Source organism: Pelobates fuscus, chromosome 1 (assembly GCF_036172605.1).
Source record: "Pelobates fuscus isolate aPelFus1 chromosome 1, aPelFus1.pri, whole genome shotgun sequence".
Taxonomy (NCBI): Eukaryota; Metazoa; Chordata; class Amphibia; order Anura; family Pelobatidae; genus Pelobates; species Pelobates fuscus.
In genome coordinates this window covers 434,081,125-434,099,877 of record NC_086317.1, presented here as the reverse complement: position 1 = coordinate 434,099,877, position 18,753 = coordinate 434,081,125, and the positions used below count along the sequence as shown (strand labels likewise).

Here is an 18,753-nt window from a genome sequence, read left to right as displayed (position 1 = left end):
AAACCACTAAATACAAAAGTGAAAAGGATAAGAGCTAGATAACTAGATAACTAGACCAAGCTAAAAAAGTAGGCAGCTCATCTGAGGCTAGGGGTTCCCTCAAACCCATGAAAAAAGTAACTTGGAAGACAGGTAACAGGTAGCACCCAAGATATGTTCATAACCACACAGGAAAATATAATGAAAATAGAACAATAACTAAACAGTGATATCATATTACAAATAGGGATATCAAAAGGTGGCAATAAGTACAAAAAAGTGTGTCCTTTTCTTATCACTAGAGTCAGATAAGGCTTCTTTTCAAGGTATGGATTTGTTTATAAATGTAAGAGGAAACAAAGACACAGGAAAACACCAATAGTGTAATATGTCAGATTAAATGGAGCACAGATGACACAAGGGTAAATGATTGCCAACTCACATTTTTTTAGAGCTAGGACCAGCTCTGGTATGAACAGCAGGCAGTGATATAGAACCCCACTTGCTGGTTATGCAGATATAGTGAACCTCTTCATTTGCTGCATAATATTGACCACATAGATCATCCAGAAAAAAAAGTACCACACTAGTGCTCTCCATAGGCAGAGGCGGCTCTAGACTTTATGAGGCCTTAGGCGAAACGCAAACATGAGGCCCCACTAACAAAAAAAAGTGTCACATATACACATTGATGCACTGTCTACCTGTGTATGTGCCTGAGAATGTGTCTGACAGAGAGTATCCTTGTGTGTGTGTGTGAATGTATGTCTCTGAAGTTGTTTGCGTTTTTGTCTTAGACCCTATGTGTATGGGGTAGCTGCTTGAAGTGTGTTGTGTGTATGGGGGGGGGGAGAGGCGGGTGATGGTGAGAGGGGGGTGATGGTGTGGGGGTGATGGTGAGAGGGAGAGGGGCGGTGATGGTGAGAGGGGGGTTGATGGTGAGAGGGAGGGGGGTGATGGTAATGTGAGAGTGAGAGGGGGGGTAATGTGAGAGTGAGAGGGGGGTGAGGCTGAGAGTGAGAGGGGGGTGAGGCTGAGAGTGAGAGTGGGGTGATGCTGAGGGTGGTGGGGGGTGAGGCTAAGGATGGTGGGGGCTAGGGGTAGTGAGGGTGGTGGGGGTGATGGTGAGGGGGTGAGGGGGTGAGGGGGTTGAGGCTGAGGGGGGCTGGGGGGTAAGACTGAGGGGGCCTGGGGGTGAGACTGAGGGGGGTGAGGCTGAGTAGGGTGGGGGGGTGAGGCTGAGTAGGGTGGGGGGTGAGGCTGAAGAGGGTGGGGGTGAGGCTGAGGAGGGTGGGGGGTGAGGCTGAGGGGGGCTGGGGGGTGAGGCTGAGGGTGGTGGGGGCTAGGGGTAGTGAGGCTGAGGGTGGTGGGAGGTGAGGCTGAGGGTGGTGGGAGGTGAGGCTGAGGGTGGTGGGGGGTGAGGCTGAGGGTGGTGGGGGGTGAGGCTGAGGGTGGTGGGGGGTGAGGCTGAGGGGAACTGGGGGTGAGGCTGAGGGGGGCTGGGGGTGAGGCTGAGGGGGGCTGGGGGTGAGGCTGAGGGGGGCTGGGGGTGAGACTGAGGGGGGCTGGGGGTGAGACTGAGGGGGGTGATGCTGAGGGTGGTGGGGGTGGTGGTGAGGGTGGTGGGGGCTAGGGGTGGTGAGGCTCAGGGGAGTGGGGGGTGAGGCTGAGGGTGGTGGGGGCTAGGAGTAGTGATGCTGAGGGGGCTGGGGGTGAGGCTGAGGGGGCTGGGGGTGAGGCTGAGGGGGGCTGGGGGTGAGACTGAGGGGGGTGATGATGAGGGTGGTGGGGGTGATGCTGAGGGTGGTGGGGGTGGTGGTGAGGGTGGTGGGGGCTAGGGGTGGTGAGGCTGAGGGTGGTGGGGGGTGATGGTGGTGGGGGGGTGAGGCTGAGGGTGGTGGGGGCTAAGGGTAGTGAGGCTGAGGGTGGTGGGGGTGAGGCTGAGGGGGGTGGGGGTGAGGCTGAGGGGTGGGGGGGTGAGGCTGAGGGGGGCTGGGGGTGGTGGTGAGGGTGGTGGGGGCTAGGGGTGGTGAGGCTGAGAGTGGTGGGAGGTGGAGGGGGGATAGTGAGGCTGGGGGTAAGGCTGAGTGTGGTGATGGTGACTGGGGGGTTGAGGCTGAGTGTTGTGGGGGTTATGGTGAGCCTACCTTGATTTCCCTGGTGGTCCAGTGGGCTCCCTGGTGGTCCGGTGGCCACTGCTCCCGGTCTGCAGCTCCTCAGAGCTGCAGACCGTGTAGTCTCGCAAGATTTCAGAGCTCTGATTGGCCGATTCTCGCGAGTCACATGGTCTGCAGCTCTGCACACTGCGGAGCTGCAGACCAGTGTCTGCGATGGTGGCCGGGCAGCCAGGAGGGGCCTCGCACCCGGCGGCATACCGGGCAAGCCGCCGGGCCCCCTCCTGGTGTCAGGTCCTCGGTCACTGCCCGAGGACCTGACACACTCTGCCCACAGGCGGTTTAGGCGGCCGCGAGGCCCCAGCCAGCGCGAGGCCTTAGGCGGACGCCTAAACCGCCTAATTAGAGAGCCGCCTCTGTCCATAGGTAAGTATAGGGATAAATACACAAAGATTAAACCCTACTTACAATTTTTGGAGCAGTTGGACCGCTCAAGATGTACAGTGTGGGTCGAATTATCCTCTCCTAGGATTCTTTGTCCAGCCTCAGCTGTTCTGTAGTCAAGATGCCAAGTAGGAATACAAGCATAAAAGAGTAAAATAATAAAAATATATGGCTACACAAAATAAAAGTGACCAAAAAATACTTTATTATTATAAACACAATTCATGTAATATCCACAAGGCATTTCACTAATTAGGGCTTCATCACCTGGAATCAAAGATAGCCACACTGCTAATGCAGCCATAAGGGGGAAACACTCACTTATTGACCGAATTGACAATGGTTTTTGTTTCTCTTAACCTCCAGTATGCTTAATTTTCACATATATCAACTAAAAGACTAAGAAGAACCCTAACCTAAATTAGAGTCAAACTGTAGAGCTGGGTAGTCCAACTTGGACATTTTAAACGTCAGGCATTCTGCTCCATAAGATGAGGTTACATTTGCGAGTGCTGAGAAATCAGTATATATTACCGGTTACAGAAAACACATGCTCATTTTGGACAGTGGTTGGCGGACATGATAGGAGCTCCTAGGCAACCAGAGAGAGTGAAGGCTTCACACTCTTTTAGTCATCCCAGTTGCTAAGAGGGTCAACAATAGGGGGCAAAGGAGGTTCGAAGAGGTAAAATCTGGTCATTTAAGAGACACGACTCTCTTTTCTGGTGATTGCTGTTTCAGTGGGTCCAAAATGGAGCTCCACTGTGTTATGATACTACTGCCAGCACTGTTGCTGAGAGTTGAAGGCATCTCAGGCTCCTGCTGAACTTCACCCTCAGATAGAATTCCCCTCTTCTGCTGCAACTCACATACCCTACATCTGACCCAAGGTGTGTATATGGCTGAAGTATCTGGTCATATTTAAAATGAAGGGATGAGTTTTTATCATTTCTGTTTGCGTATACTTGATTTAAAAAAACTATTTCCTTTCATTACTTGATGAAAAGATAATTATATATAAAAAAAGTTCTGAGGTTGCAGTTCTCCTTTAAGGGGTCCTTAACGGCCATAAGCATCTAGAGGGTTATCATGGTCATGTCAACTCAGCTCAATCCAACCCATTTTAAAAGTAGATTTATTTGAATTGTTTTGCAGGCCTTTCAATTACAAAAAGGTTACAAATCAAATGAACTGTTTAAGAAAGATACACAATAAATACATTTTCCTGTACAGTTTGTGAATCTCTTTGATCATTTGGTATGTGGAGGTTGATGTTCTTGTTTATCATTGTTACATTTCACTGTGTCTAGCATCATTAATTTTATAGCTTTCTGTCTGTGCAGCTCAGAATAGCAGTTCTCAAATGTAATTTAAATGATGATTGCTTGACTTCTGACATGGCTAATAACTATAATTATGTTCTTGTTTTATAATTTTCTTCATTTTGTGCTTAAAATACCTCTAATTTTACCATTTCCCATATCTCTTTCCTTACGTGTAGGTGGTGAAAGTATGGGACTTTGAGACAGGAAAACAAGTATTTGAATTTAATGAAGCTCATGGCGATGCAGGCATAACATGTATGGACTTTGACCCTAGTGGAAGAAGGTATCCAGATAACGAGATAGTGTATTTAATTTGAGTAATTCTAAATAAAATAATTGTAGTGAGCCCTCAATTTGGTGTGTAATACATTCCAGGTGGGCGCACATTGACTTTAGACGCATAGTCTAGAATAGGCAGATAAAAGGAAATAATAAGGACTTTATATGCCAATTTGCTCAAATTTTCCACTTACTAACTCGCTTTTGGCGAGTGAACATTTAGCCCTGTCGAGTAGAAATGTACCCCTGGTGATTGTGCCATGGTCTGTCCAGACTTTCAAGGGTAAGTAAGTTTTAAGCCTGTCTAGTGGTGTAGGACATCAAGTCAGCTGCCACCTTAAACACACTGATTTTTATTTTATTTATGCATTTTTATGGATACATGCTCCTTTTTTTGTATTATCTATTTAGTTTGGGTTTATTTTGTATTTTTAAGACACTGTCTGGAGCGAAGAAAAATACTTCTTCATGCTACTAGTGGAGCATTTATTTTCTAGGATTCCTGAATTCAATTCATTCCAAACCTATAGCACGATCTGTCACTGACGGAATTATATCCTTATACCAGTGAGGGCTATAATTATCTGTTAATTATGGAAATCTCAGTTTATAACTTAATGTTAGCAATATTTTAAACATTTCGAGGTCTCAAACAATTCATCACCTTAGTAAATAAAAAATACTACCTACACATAGCCTATAAAAGATTTAAATGTACAGTCCACTACCCAACTACAAAAAAATCACCATTTAGTAGATTTACCCCCAATGCATGTATTTTTTTTTCATTGGGGGATGTATATAAAAGCAGCTTACAAAAGCTGAAATGTTCTTGTTTGCAGCCTTTGCAAACCCTCGCCTTCTAACCCGGCCGGCCTAGACTTTTTGTGACTGTCCAATCACAGACTTCTCAATGCAGCTCAATGAGAACTATTTGCAAGGCAGGTGCTCTGAGCACGTTTCTGCATCTTGAGATTATGTCCAGTGAGCTAACCAAACCAGGAAGTAAAAGAACCGGTTGTCTGATTGGCAGTCCGGGGGGTGTAACAAGGTTAATTTATAAAAATGCCGATCTCCATTGAAATTTGCACTTTTTGTAAAATGAAAAGAGGACACACTCTTCAAACATAATGTATTTTAGCAAGCTAATGTGCTTTAGGTGTTTAGAGCGTTCTTTAAAAACACGAATGAGAGTCAGACAAACCGACAGCTATTTACACAATCTACTTTTATACCATAGGTTAATTACTGGAGGAAGAGATGGCTGTTTGAAGATTTGGAATCACAATAATGGACAGTGTTTACACACACTGAGAAGAGGTAATTTGTTTCCCATGGTAACTTGGTCTCCTTAAGGATATATGTAATAAGATTATTATCTTAGTAAAAAATATATTTTCTTTTAATTATTGAGCACGGGAGCAAAAAATGACAACTGTGCTGATACCGCAGGCTACATAAATTAAAAGAATATTCATATTGTTTTTGACACTTATACAGATGGAGAAATTTTCCACTAGTTATTTGAGATTTTTGTTTACCAGTAGATAATTAGAGATTAAGATATCAATATTTATGTTGCTATATACCTGTATAACTTTTGCTTCAGGTCCCAGTTATGCTTTCTTTGGTTTAGCCAGAGCTGTACCAAAAGCATTACCTGCCTCCAACATTGGCGTCTCATGAAGCACGTGAATGGGGGCAAAAGTGGATGGACCAGTGATACAAATCGTGCCATTGGTGCCACCCAAATTGAGGGAATCTACTCAAGCAGGCTGGCCCACCACAGTTTCAGCGCTGTCTGCATGGTCATAGTACTCTGAACATAGCTCAAGCGCATCAATTTCTGGGGGCAGTTTTCTGGTTTTCCCAAAAGTGATATACCAGCGAATGAAGTCAAAACAGAACCCTAAAATAGGAAAGTTGTGGATGCCTACTTAATGCTGCCTGGGTCCAATGACCTTCCTCTATGTGCTACCTGGGTCCAATGACCCTTCCTTCATGTGCTACCTGGATCCATTGACCATCCTCCATTTGCTACCTGGGTCCAATGACCTTCCTTCGTGTGCTACCTGGATCCATTGACCTTCCTCTGTGTGCTACCTGCGTCCAATGACCTTCCTTCATGTGCTACCTGGATCCATTGACCTTCCTTCATTTACTACCTGGGTCCAATTACCTTTCTTCATGTGCTACCTGGGTCCAATGACTTTCCTCCATGTGCTACCTGGGTCTAATGACCTTCCTTCGTGTGCTACCTGGATCCATTGACCTTCCTTCATTTGCTACCTGGGTCCAATGACCTTCCTTCATGTGCTACCTGGGTCCAATGACCTTCCTCCATGTGCTACCTGGATCCATTGACCTTCCTTCATTTACTACCTGGGTCCAATGACCTTCCTTCATGTGCTACCTGGATCCATTGACCTTCCTCTGTGTGCTACCTGCGTCCAATGACCTTCCTTCATGTGCTACCTGGATCCATTGACCTTCCTTCATTTACTACCTGGGTCCAATGACCTTTCTTCATGTGCTACCTGGGTCCAATGGCCTTCCTCCATGTGTTACCTGGGTTCCATGACCTTCCTTTATGTGCTACCTGGATCCATTGACTTTCCTCCATGTGCTACCTGGGTCCAATGACCTTCCTTCATGTGCTACCTGGATCTATTGACCTTCCTTCATTTGCTACCTGGGTCCAATGACCTTCCTTCATGTGCTACCTGGGTTCAATGACCTTCCTCCATGTGCTACCTGGGCCCAATGACTTTCCTTCATGTGCTACCTGGGTCCAATGACCTTCCTTCATGTGCTACCTGGGTCCAATGATCTTCCTCCATGTGCTGCCTTGGCCCAGTGAACCAATTGGTGGAAGCCCCGAACAGGAGCTTCCAGCTCTCACTCAGGAAGGAGAGAGGCATTAAGCAGCAGCTGGCGGACCCCAGTTGAGAAGTCAAACCATTCTAAAATTAATTATTATTATTATTATAAACAAATGTATATTTTTTGTATTGTTTTGTGTTTTGTTTTTGTTTGTTTTTTTACTTGTTTTTAATTGCAGTGATTTTTACCTGTAAAGTTTTTAAACCTTTGCTGAAATGTTTGTCTTGCCATAGAAATCAATAGAAACTCAATAAAATAAAATGTTTTGTTTTCAGCAAATACATCTGCTGAGATCTGTGACTGCGCACATGTCGAGATAAACAGAAACAAGTAAGATCATATCATAACATCTGTTTGTAAAGCAGAAACAAAAAATTGTTTCTGGAAATGGTTCGAATATAAATTTAAAATATGTTCTTTAAAAGCATAATACTTATTTTTTGTGCTTTTTTTATTTCAGATATATTGTTGGTGTTGGATGGGATAGAAGAATCAACATGTTCATTGTGAGCATACATCTTTTTAAATTTTTCTCCACTTTTTAATAAGGGGGTTGGTAATAAATGAGAACAGGAATTAGGATAAATACAGCAGGAGAGGCACTGAAGAGGAAACTAAAATGAAGAATAATTCTTGGGTGGGACAGAGAGGAACATTTGATCTGGAATGGACAGGACATTTCTGGGTGGAAAGAAAATAAATGGAAGTGGAAGTGGATTAGGCTGGGAGGAAATTATACATTAGACTGGGGGTTATGATGGAGCATTAATTTGTGAAAGAAGATTGTAATTGAAAAAAAAGCTGTGAGACAAGCAAACAAATCCATTTTGATTTGGGGAAATGAATCAGATTTGGTTAGGGTGATGAGATCAACTGTAATGGTAAAAAGACAGTAGGGGATTTTTACTAAATTGAAACTGGCCTGGCTAATGTTAATTCTATCCATATTGCTACGCACGGAATGTCATTCATTGACTAAGAGCGAAAAGCCAACGAATGAGCTGCAGAAGCTGAATGTTGTAAACCAGCTGCAGAGCAGACCCGATGCCTGTTCTATATGGAAGGATATTTTTCTTTAGTTTTTTCTATTTCGCTGTATTTTTACACTTTTTCCCTCCCCTCTTTCTTTACTCTTCCTTTTTCTTTGTCTTTTTCTTTTATTTTCCTAATAAGCAGTGTTTGTTTAAATCCTAGGACTCTGAAGATGATTTACGTCACTTCCAGGAACCCCAGGCATGCTGGCAGGATGATTTAGTAAGAAGCAATCTTGTTTTGGAATATACAGTGTGTAATTAAGGGCATACTCTAGGCACCATAACCACTATAATGTGCCGTAGTGATTTTAGTGCTAGAAATTAGCTGGTAATCTGTCAACCATTTAGGAGCGGTTTGACACATAGCTTGTGGTGTTGGGTGCCCTCAGTCTTTCCAGTGTGAGTTTTCCTGATAAAGTAGAACTTTTGTACTTCATATTACCATGAACGATTTATACCAGGTTTAAAAAAATATTCACTCTCAACAAATGCATAATATTTAAACATGGTATGAGTGGGATGAAAACAAACTCCTGGAGTCAACATTACACTTTATCAGGAATACTCAGTCCAAAATGTGTCCAGAGAAAAATTAAAGGGGAAATGTTACCACATGGGGACTTTGTATGCTTTGCAAAGACCCCTGAAGGTGACATTGCCGCTGGGGGTCTGGTTCCCTGAGGGGGGGGGGGAGGCAGGCAAAGGTGAGTGCAACTTACCTGAATCTGTCCTTTGGGGGTGCCGCCATCCTCTTTCAGCTGGGCATCTTCTGCGCATGGCAGCACCCCAATGTCCTGTATGTAAGTAGTACTCTGTACACAGGTCCAGAGATAGAAGGAGCCCTGAAAGATGTCTACACCAATATAACCACAAATCTTGATGCCCAGTTTCTTTGTAGCGCTTTGCCTTGTTGGGCTCCACTCCTCTCCTCTGTAGTCCAGCGAGGCCCTAAAACAGGGGTAGGCAACCTTCAACATTCCAGATATTGTGGACTATATCTCCCCTGATGTTTTGCCTGCTTTATGGTTGTAAGATCATTATGGAGAATGTATTCTGTAACATCTGGAGTTGCCTACTCCTGCCCTAGAATATCACTGGTGAGCAGACTTCAACTTGAGTCTTTATTGAGCCTCTTTGTGTTCCAAAGTAGAAAGACAAATGTACAGCTGAGTTATTGGTTAATACAATTCCTGACTACTCCTTGTCCATTATTCTGTAGAAGCGAGGTCATCGTGAAGACATTTTGTGTGTTGCCCAAAATCCACCCAATACCCTTGCCAGCTCCAGTTATGATGGTGAAATTATTGTATGGAACATGATTTCAGGTCACATACACTGCCGTATTAATACTCCTGCACATATTAGTTCCACAGGAGAAAATTGTAAGTATTTCTACAGGGTACCATGTTTTATAAGCATGTTATACAAAGCATTTTGTATATATCATTACATAACATGACCAACTAAATCAAATTAATATTTATATCTGTCAGTTGATGATTGATCAGTGTAATTGTTTGAATATCACCATGTTAAAATAAAATATCTCTACATGACACTAGGTCTGGGAATAAATGACCATGTTTGATTATAAGTAGCACAAACTCTTATTTATGATTAATTATTCACCTTATTTAACTTGTGATCTATCGGAAACTTCAGTTTCAAGTAGTCTGGCTTGTATAAACTGCTTTTTAAAAAAAAAAAATATATATATATATATATATATATAGATATAAATCCATTAAGTGTATATATCTTGATACCAGAAAAGTGTGTATACCTTGCCCTAGTACAAATATATTACATTACAGGTTTGATTAGTGATGTCACTGGGTCAACCTTTCAGGAACGAGAATTGCCTAGTTAAAAGCTGTGATTGGCTAGATTTGAATCTGGCATGACTGCTGCATTCCACGGCATTAAATTATCACATGTATAGTCCACATAATCAATTTCATAGGTTCAAAGTCCCTTTTCTTAATGTATAGTCGTATTAAACTAATGACCTCTTCATGTACATATTTTGGAACGGAGAATCAGATCACTTTGGGGCAAGAACTATATTTGGATCAAAACAAGGAAATATTTAAATAAGTGCAGATTTCTTTATATTTGCAATTTAGGTGTCTAGCATTTTCATAGATTTTTGTGGGGATTGTCACACGTTTTTCTTTGTTTAAACTATAGACTCTAGTTAAACTCTCCTCTGTGTGTTCAAACAGAAGAAAGTTTGCTATATCAAGGTGGCTAATTCTTTCTAACCCATCTGGTTTGTCAATCTAAAACCCCATTTACGGGGACGAGTTCAGCTTGCGGTGAGAGCGGTCGCATGGCTTAGGAGCTCCGCTTCCAGCCCGACCTGTAAGCTACTGAACGCGTTTATTTTAGCGTAAAATCAAGAGAAGACCTATCCTGCACGAGTACAACGGTGGCAGAGTGCACAATGCCACCTTCCAAGCAATTAAAAATATCGGAGTCAGCTAGACTGAAGAAAACGGAACGCCGCCGAGAAAACCAAGATGGCGACGAAGCCTCTAATGCATCGGACGGTCAATCTGACCACAAAACGAGCTCTGCTACATATTCAAACTCTCCTGTGACAGAACGTAGCCTTCACAAGATGTTACAAGAACTCCGAGCTACGATAACAGCAGATTTTCAACGTATAAATGGCGATCTAAGAAAATAAATTTCAAGTATTGGGGACAGGACAAGTCACCTCGAGAATAGAACAGAAGAGTTATGTGTAGCACATAACGAAGTTGTGGCCAAAATGCTAAAATTGTCTGAAGAAACCGAAACGCTGAAACTAAAACTAGCGGACATTGAAGACAGATCGAGGAGGCAAAATGTCCGCTTCAGATGCATACCCGATGACATATCCCACGATGCTCTTCCAGCCCACATTCTTTCAATCTGCAATTCACTTGTTCCAGGCCTACCGGATTCAGCATGGGCATTTGACAGAATGCACAAATGGAGATTGAACGAATCCATCATAGACGACCCCATAAACCATCAGAAAATAGTCCAAGAAATAACCAACTACTTCTCCCTCAATACCACTGAGGACACCACGATTGAAACCCAATGGTTAGCCCATAAAGCAGTCATTAGAGGTGAATTTATCAAAATAGGCTCCACCATTAAAAAACAATTTCAGGCCACGGACACATCATTACGCCAAGAACTTGCAACACTAGAACAGTCTAACAAAAAATCCCCCTCCAAAACCTTATCGAAACAAATTGCCAACATACAAAAAACATCCACGATCTACATGCTCAATTATATACCAAGAATGTAATTAAAAACAAACAAAAATTCTATCACATGGGAAACAAAGCAAAGCAAAGGCAAATTACTAACCAACCAATTAAAATCTAAGTACCTACAAACGAAGATCCCATATATTACATCCAAAGACAACGTTAGAATTTACAATCCCAACAAAATAGTGGATGAATTGTCTCTCTACTATGAAGAGTTATATAACCTTAAAGATAAAGATTCACACTCCCGATAGATTGGAGATATCTAACTATCAAAAATGAAAACTAACAAAATGAAACTCTGGACGCCCCGTTTACTGAAGAAGAAATCACTCAAGCCATAAATTCTCTTCCCAAACACAAAGCCCCGGGTCCTGACGGTCTCTCGAACTACTATTACATAAAAATGGCAACTCAACTCGTTCCTCACATAACAAAATTATTCAATGTGATCAAACAATCTGGCAAATTCCCACGAGAAATGCTGGAAGCTTACATCATAACACTGCCCAAACCAAATAAATCCCCAACAATATGTAGTAATTTACAACCAATCTCCCTGCTCAATGCAGATGCGAAATTGTATGCAAAAATAATAGCGGCCAGGCTCAAACCCTTCTGACCAAACTAGTCTCAGATGAACAAGCAGGGTTTGTACCAGGAAAACAAGTGGGAGATAATACGAGATATTGCATGGACCTAGTGGACTGGGCAAACGATCACAATAAGAGTGGCGTTCTAATGGCCTTGGATGCGGAAAAGGCATTTGATCGCCTAAACTGGGACTACATGGAAGCTACTCTAACAGCCTTTGGCTTCTCGAAATCTTTCCTAACAAGCATTATGGCCCTATATACATCCCCTTCAGCTAGAGTTTTTAACACTGGTTCCACATCCAGAACTTTTGTATTACAAATGGCACAAGACAGGGGTGTCCCCTCTCACCCCTGATCTTTATCCTGTGTTTGGAACCTCTGGTGAGAAAAGTAAAACTAGACACGGCACTTCCTGGTCTCATCACTCCGGCGGGAGAAAAGAAAATCGCCCTATTTGCTGATGACATCATAATCTTTCTTACCAACCCAACAGATACAATTCCACATCTACTTAATACCTTAACCACCTTTGGATTCATATCTTATTATAAAAACAATATTAGTAAGACCCAAATACTCCCCATTAAACTAACACCGCTAATAGTGAAGAAATTGAAAACTAGTTACCCATTTGATTGGAGAACCACATCAATCTCATATCTAGGCATTAAAATTACCCACTCCAAAGCACTCATTATTAAAGAAAACCATGAAGCGGTTCTTTCCGTCTTATCTAAACAGATGGATTCATGGGACAAGCTCAACATCTCCTGGCTAGGGAAAATAAATTCTATAAAAATGATGATTTTACCCCATATTTTAAATCTATTCAGGACCCTACCTATTGCTCTTCCTAATGCGCTTCTAAAACTATTTCAACTTGCTATCAATGCCCATATTTGGAAAAAAAAGCCCCCAAGAGTATCCTTGCAATCAATGTGGCGTCCACTCCAGCATGGAGGTCTTAGTGTCCCTAATATCAAACACTATTATAGAGCAACATTACTTGCACAGGGCCTCGATATTATGACAGGCAGAACAAACCCAATATGGCTCAACCTTGAATCATCGTGTGGTCAAACCCCTTCCCTTGCTAACACTTTATGGACATCCTCTTCCCTCATAAAACCCGATATGCTCCCAGCTACAACCCTACTAATAAACTCTTGGACAACCTGGAACAAAACATTGTGGCCTCATGAGGAACTACTTTACCTTGCACCACTTTCAGCCCTCTCATCACTCTCCCCTGATCTCCCCACACAAAAGTGGATAGATTTGGGTATCACCCACATCCACTATCTGTTCAATAAGAACGGCATTCGCCCATTCCCAGAGCTGCAAGCTTCCTTCAAAGTACCCTCCCGAGATGTCTTCTTATATCTGAGAATAAAACATATCTTGATTTCCAAATCGATCTCCTACTTAAACCCCTTATCACTCAGCAAAATAGGACAAAAATGGTTTACCGCAAAAAAAATCCAGCCCTCATTTAAATTTCTTTCACTATGCTACATGGCACAAGCAGATCTTAACGATACAAACAAATTGCCATATATGCTCAAGTGGGAAAAGAGTATAGGAGCTGAATACACACTGTCAGAATGGGAACTTGCTATCAACTATACCAAACACTCTTCCAATTGCATTACGCTCTGGGAAGCCTACTTTAAGATTCTGATGCGCTGGTACATGGTTCCTGACAGACTTGGCAAAATATACTCCACTACATCCCCACTGTGCTGGAGATGTAATAAAGTCATAGGCTCTATAGAACACATATTCTGGGATTGTACATGCATACAAGCCTTCTGGCATTCCATACAAAACTCCATACATTCATTGTGTAAATTTGCACTTCCCTTCACACTGGACAACTATCTACTGCACCTCATAACCAATTTGGGAGACATTCCGTCTAGAGACGCGGTACTCAATATTTTGCTAGCCGCTAAGATAAGCATCGCGGCCCACTGGAAAAGTGCTCTTTGCCCCAATATTTCAGAAGTGCTCTCCAGAGTAGATTCCACATACCACCATGAAAGTGTCAGGGTACCTGTAGTCTCTACCCCTGAGACGGGTAGAGACTTAGACGTTTTTCCATCCAGACGGCATGATTCTTCCGTTCCTCGCGGTCCCCTCGCGCATGTAAACGCCGGCCGCGAGAGAACTATGCCTTTTTGTAACGTGACGCTCAATAGTCGACGTCATGACGCTATTCTAGCCCGACCTGTCAGTCAAATCCCGGACACGAATCAGGTCTCGGCGGAGGCGTGATTAGTCTCTAGAACCAGGGTATTTAAGGGAGCTCTCGGCATTTGCTCATTGCCCTGTCGTGGTTCTAGCCAGCCTAGTCACACAGTGCTCTTGTATTCTCTTGTCTTTTGGTTCTGACCCGGCTTTGTTATTACTTACCTGTCTTCTCTGTTACCCTTGACCCGGCTTGTCTCTCGCTTACCTGTCTTCTCGTTCCCTCGACCTCGGCTTGTCCCTGACCATTCTATACGTAGTATTACGTTAAGTCCGGCCATTCTAAGGTCCGGTATACGTATCTGCTACTCTTTGTACTCTGCGTGTTGGATCCCTGTCCCGATCCTGACATTACGACAGGGCCAATGGATCCTGCAGGTACAAACTGTCAGCTTGGTTCTCCTGATCCTAGGTTTGACGCCATGGATCATAGAATGGATCAGATGGCACTAGCACTACAGGCGTTACTATCACGTCCTAATAATCCACCTGAGAAGATGCGTAATACTTCTATTCCTCCTGTGAGTTCAGGGCTAGAGGTAGCCACTGTAGGTGCTTCTTCCCGAGTTACCCCACCTGTACGTTATGCTGGTTCTCCTGAAAGGTGTCGTGGCTTTTTGAACCAGATCAGTATCCATTTCGAGCTACAACCCCGTTCCTACCCTACTGATAGGGCAAAGGTGGGATTTATTATCACCTTACTCATTGAGAAGGCTCTGAGATGGGCTAATCCGTTGTGGGAGAATGATAATCCATTAGTCTATAACTATAATGCCTTTGTAGCTGCTTTTAGAAGAACTTTTGACCCCCCTGGCAGAAAGGTCAATGCAGCTAGATTACTGTTGCGCCTTAGACAAGAGAACCGAACACTTGTGGATTACGCACTAGAGTTCAGGTCTTTGGCGGCAGAGGTTAAGTGGAATGAACAGGCTTATATAGACGTATTTTTAAACGGATTATCCGATGTAATACTTGACGAGGTAGCGACGAGAGAGCTTCCCGAGAATTTGGAGGACTTAATTTCCTTTATCTCTCGCATTGACGAACGTCTAAGAGAGAGGCAGAACACTCGAGATAGAACCGGTAGAACTTCCTTTAGACTAGCTCCTTCATTTCAAAGTCCTGAAACCAAAACTCCACAGTTTCCAGAACCTATGCAGATAGGCCTTACTCGCCTCTCAGAAGAGGAGAGACAGTACAGGAGAAGGGAGGGACTGTGTATGTATTGTGGAGTCAGAGGTCACTTACGTTTGAATTGTCCCAATCGCCCGGGAAACGCTCGCAAGTTTCTCTAGAGGACAGGCCTTGGGTGTTTCTATTTTGTCCTCTACTTGTCACGATTCCGGGAACCCAACACGCTAACACACACACAGAAAATGTGCAGTACCGGTCCTTAGAGTGGCCGGGCTAAGCACACACAGAATAGTCAGGAGACAAGCCGAGTAAGGGGAACCAGAAAACAGAATAACGAGAAACAAGCCGAGGTCAAAGGGTAGGAGAAAGTCACAAAGTCAGTATAACAAGCCAGAGAGTACGTAACCAGAAATCACACGTTCAGACTCAATACTATAAAGTAAAGACCACAACAGGGCAGGGAGGAACAGGAAAGGTAAGTATTTAAACCATCAGGTCAATTCTGATTGGATAATTTCCAATCAGAATTAACAATCACACGTGGGAGATATCTAAACCTCCCACTGTGATTGAGGCACTGTGCCTTTAATGCCGGGTCAGGTGACTGACCCCGGCGTGACATATCTTGGACAGTCTTCCAGCGTGCAGCGTCATGCATGCTGCCGCTGGGGGGCGTGGAGGAAGACGCGGGCGGCATCCGAGGCTGGAGGGATGCCGCTCGCCGAACCCACGTGGAGAAGGGGACCGCGGACGGCTGGAGGGTGAGTGCCGCGAGCGGACTGCAGCCTCCCCTTGCAGCCGCCCGCGGGATCCTGACACTACTCATAACTACAAAGAACACAGGCTTCTATTACCCGTCTCTTTAACTTGGGAGAAGGGAACTTTAGAGACTGTGGCATTGATAGACTCCGGAGCTGCTGAGAGCTTTATCGACCAAGTTTTTCTCACCAAACACGCTATCCCATCCCAGTTAAGGAAGACACCTTTGGCTGTTGAGGCCATAGATGGTAGACCTTTAGTTGAGCCTGTGATTTTCCGGGAGACCACACCTCTTAACTTAACTACTGGTATTCTACACAAGGAGGAGATATCTCTACTACTCATTTCATCTCCTTCTGTTCCCATAGTCCTGGGATACTCCTGGCTGAAGAGACATAACCCCATTATAGATTGGAAATCAGGGGAAATAGTCTCGTGGGGTCAGGGTTGTCAAGAGAGATGTCTAAAGAGAGTGTCACCCCTTTGTATTGTTAACACACTTAATAACTCTACCGACTCTACTAAAGTACAGATACCGTCCTTGTATCTAGATTTAAAGGCGGTATTTGACCACCACACAGGCCTTTTGATTGCAAAATTAATTTACTTCCTGGTACTATGCCTCCCAGGGGCCATGTATACCCTTTGTCTACGAATGAGAACTTAGTCTTAGAGGAGTATATTCGTGAAAACCTAGACAAAGGGTTCATTAGGAGATCCTCCTCCCCTGCTGGGGCTGGATTTTTTTTTGTTAAAAAGAAGGATGGTTCTTTAAGACCTTGCATTGACTACCGAGGTTTGAACAAGATAACCATTAGAAATGCCTATCCGATCCCCTTGATCACCGAGCTTTTTGATCGATTAAAGGGTTCCAAGATTTTCACTAAGTTAGACCTCAGAGGTGCTTATAACTTGGTGAGAATTCAGCAGGGACACGAGTGGAAGACTGCGTTCAATACTCGTTATGGGCACTATGAGTATACTGTAATGCCTTTTGGTCTCTGTAATGCCCCGGCGGTATTTCAGGATCTTATTAATGAAGTTCTTAGGGAGTTTCAGCATGACTGTGTTATTGTATACCTCGATGATATACTTATACATTCCAGGGATATTGAGACTCACCACGGACAGGTCAGAAGGGTTTTGCACAAACTTCTTCAACATGGCTTGTACTGCAAATTAGAGAAATGTAGCTTTGACCAATCCCAGACTACCTTTCTTGGTTACGTGATTTCTGGAGAGGGGTTTGAAATGGATCCGGAGAAACTCCAATCCATTTTAGATTGGCCTTTACCTAAGGGTCTCAAGGCCATTCAGAGATTTATTGGTTTCTCTAATTATTACAGACGTTTCATTAAGGGTTACTCCTCTATTATTGCTCCTATCACCAATATGACCAGACAAGGGGCTGACACTAAGAATTGGTCTACTGAAGCACTTCTGGCTTTTAAGACTCTCAAGGAGCTGTTTGCTTCCGCACCAATTTTAGTTCACCCTGATACTACTCTACCTTTCCTACTCGAAGTTGACGCTTCTGAGACGGGTATAGGTGCCATCCTGTCCCAAAGGTTGGGTGTGGATAAACCATTACATCCATGTGGGTATTTTTCCAAAAAATTATCGGGTACTGAGAGCAGATATGACATTGGTGACAGGGAACTCCTAGCGGTTATCATGGCTTTAAAGGAGTGGAGACATCTATTGGAGGGGACTTTGCATCCTGTTACCATTTTGACGGATCATAAAAACTTATCCTATATTGGGGAGGCTAAACGATTATCATCGAGACAGGCCCGTTGGTCTATATTCCTCACTCACTTCAATTACATACTCACATATAGGCCTGGTTCTAAGAATTCTAAAGCTGATGCCTTGTCTCGCCAACATGAACCTTCTGCCATATCTGAGCCGGTTTTATCCTCTATAGTACCTAAGTGTAATATCATCGCTAACACAACTCTCAAAATCCATTCTCCGCTTCTGGATCAGATCAGGAGCTTGCAGCATCTGGCACCTAGACTGACTCCTGCGTCTAGACACTTCGTTCCTCCTGAACTCCAACTGGAGCTCTTACAGTGTCTTCACGAGAGTAAGGTGGCTGGTCATCCGGGCGTTCGCAAAACATATTCCTTGATCTCTAAAGATTTCTGGTGGCCTTCTTTACGGAGGGATATTAAGGATTTTATCGGAGCCTGTGAGGTCTGTACTAAGACTAAACTACCTCATTCGCTTCCTTGTGGTCTCTTACATCCCCTGGAAGTTCCAGAAAAACCTTGGTCCTGTTTGGCGATGGATTTTATTGTGGATTTGCCTGTTTCGAAAAAGCACACTGTTATTCTCACAGTGGTGGATAGGTTTACCAAGATGGCTCATTTCGTCCCTTTACCTAAACTTCCGACTTCACCTGAATTAGCGGAGATTTTTGCTAAAGAGATCTTTCGCTTACATGGGATACCTTCTGAGATTACTTCTGATAGAGGTTCCCAGTTTGTTTCACGTTTCTGGAGATCATTCTGTTCTCAACTAGGCATTAAATTGAATTTTTCTTCTGCTTATCACCCTCAGTCTAACGGAGCCGCTGAACGTACCAATCAAAAGATTGAACAATATCTGCGTTGTTTTGTTTCTGAACACCAGGACGATTGGGTCGGTCTGATTCCTTGGGCAGAGTTCGCACACAA

At 43.6% G+C, this 18,753-nt stretch overlaps 1 protein-coding gene across 1 annotated transcript in view; it reads left to right on the top strand.

Moving 5' to 3' along the window:
• Positions 1 to 18,753, top strand: part of LOC134571281 (WD repeat-containing protein 49-like) — a 132,044-nt gene that overhangs the window by 86,844 nt on the left and 26,447 nt on the right. Inside the window, exons 17-22 of the mRNA XM_063429455.1 lie at positions 4,039 to 4,145; positions 5,382 to 5,461; positions 7,300 to 7,354; positions 7,485 to 7,530; positions 8,219 to 8,278; positions 9,278 to 9,440. Of these exons, the coding sequence (XP_063285525.1) occupies positions 4,039 to 4,145; positions 5,382 to 5,461; positions 7,300 to 7,354; positions 7,485 to 7,530; positions 8,219 to 8,278; positions 9,278 to 9,440 (511 nt within the window). The remainder of the gene's footprint in view (positions 1 to 4,038; positions 4,146 to 5,381; positions 5,462 to 7,299; positions 7,355 to 7,484; positions 7,531 to 8,218; positions 8,279 to 9,277; positions 9,441 to 18,753) is intronic.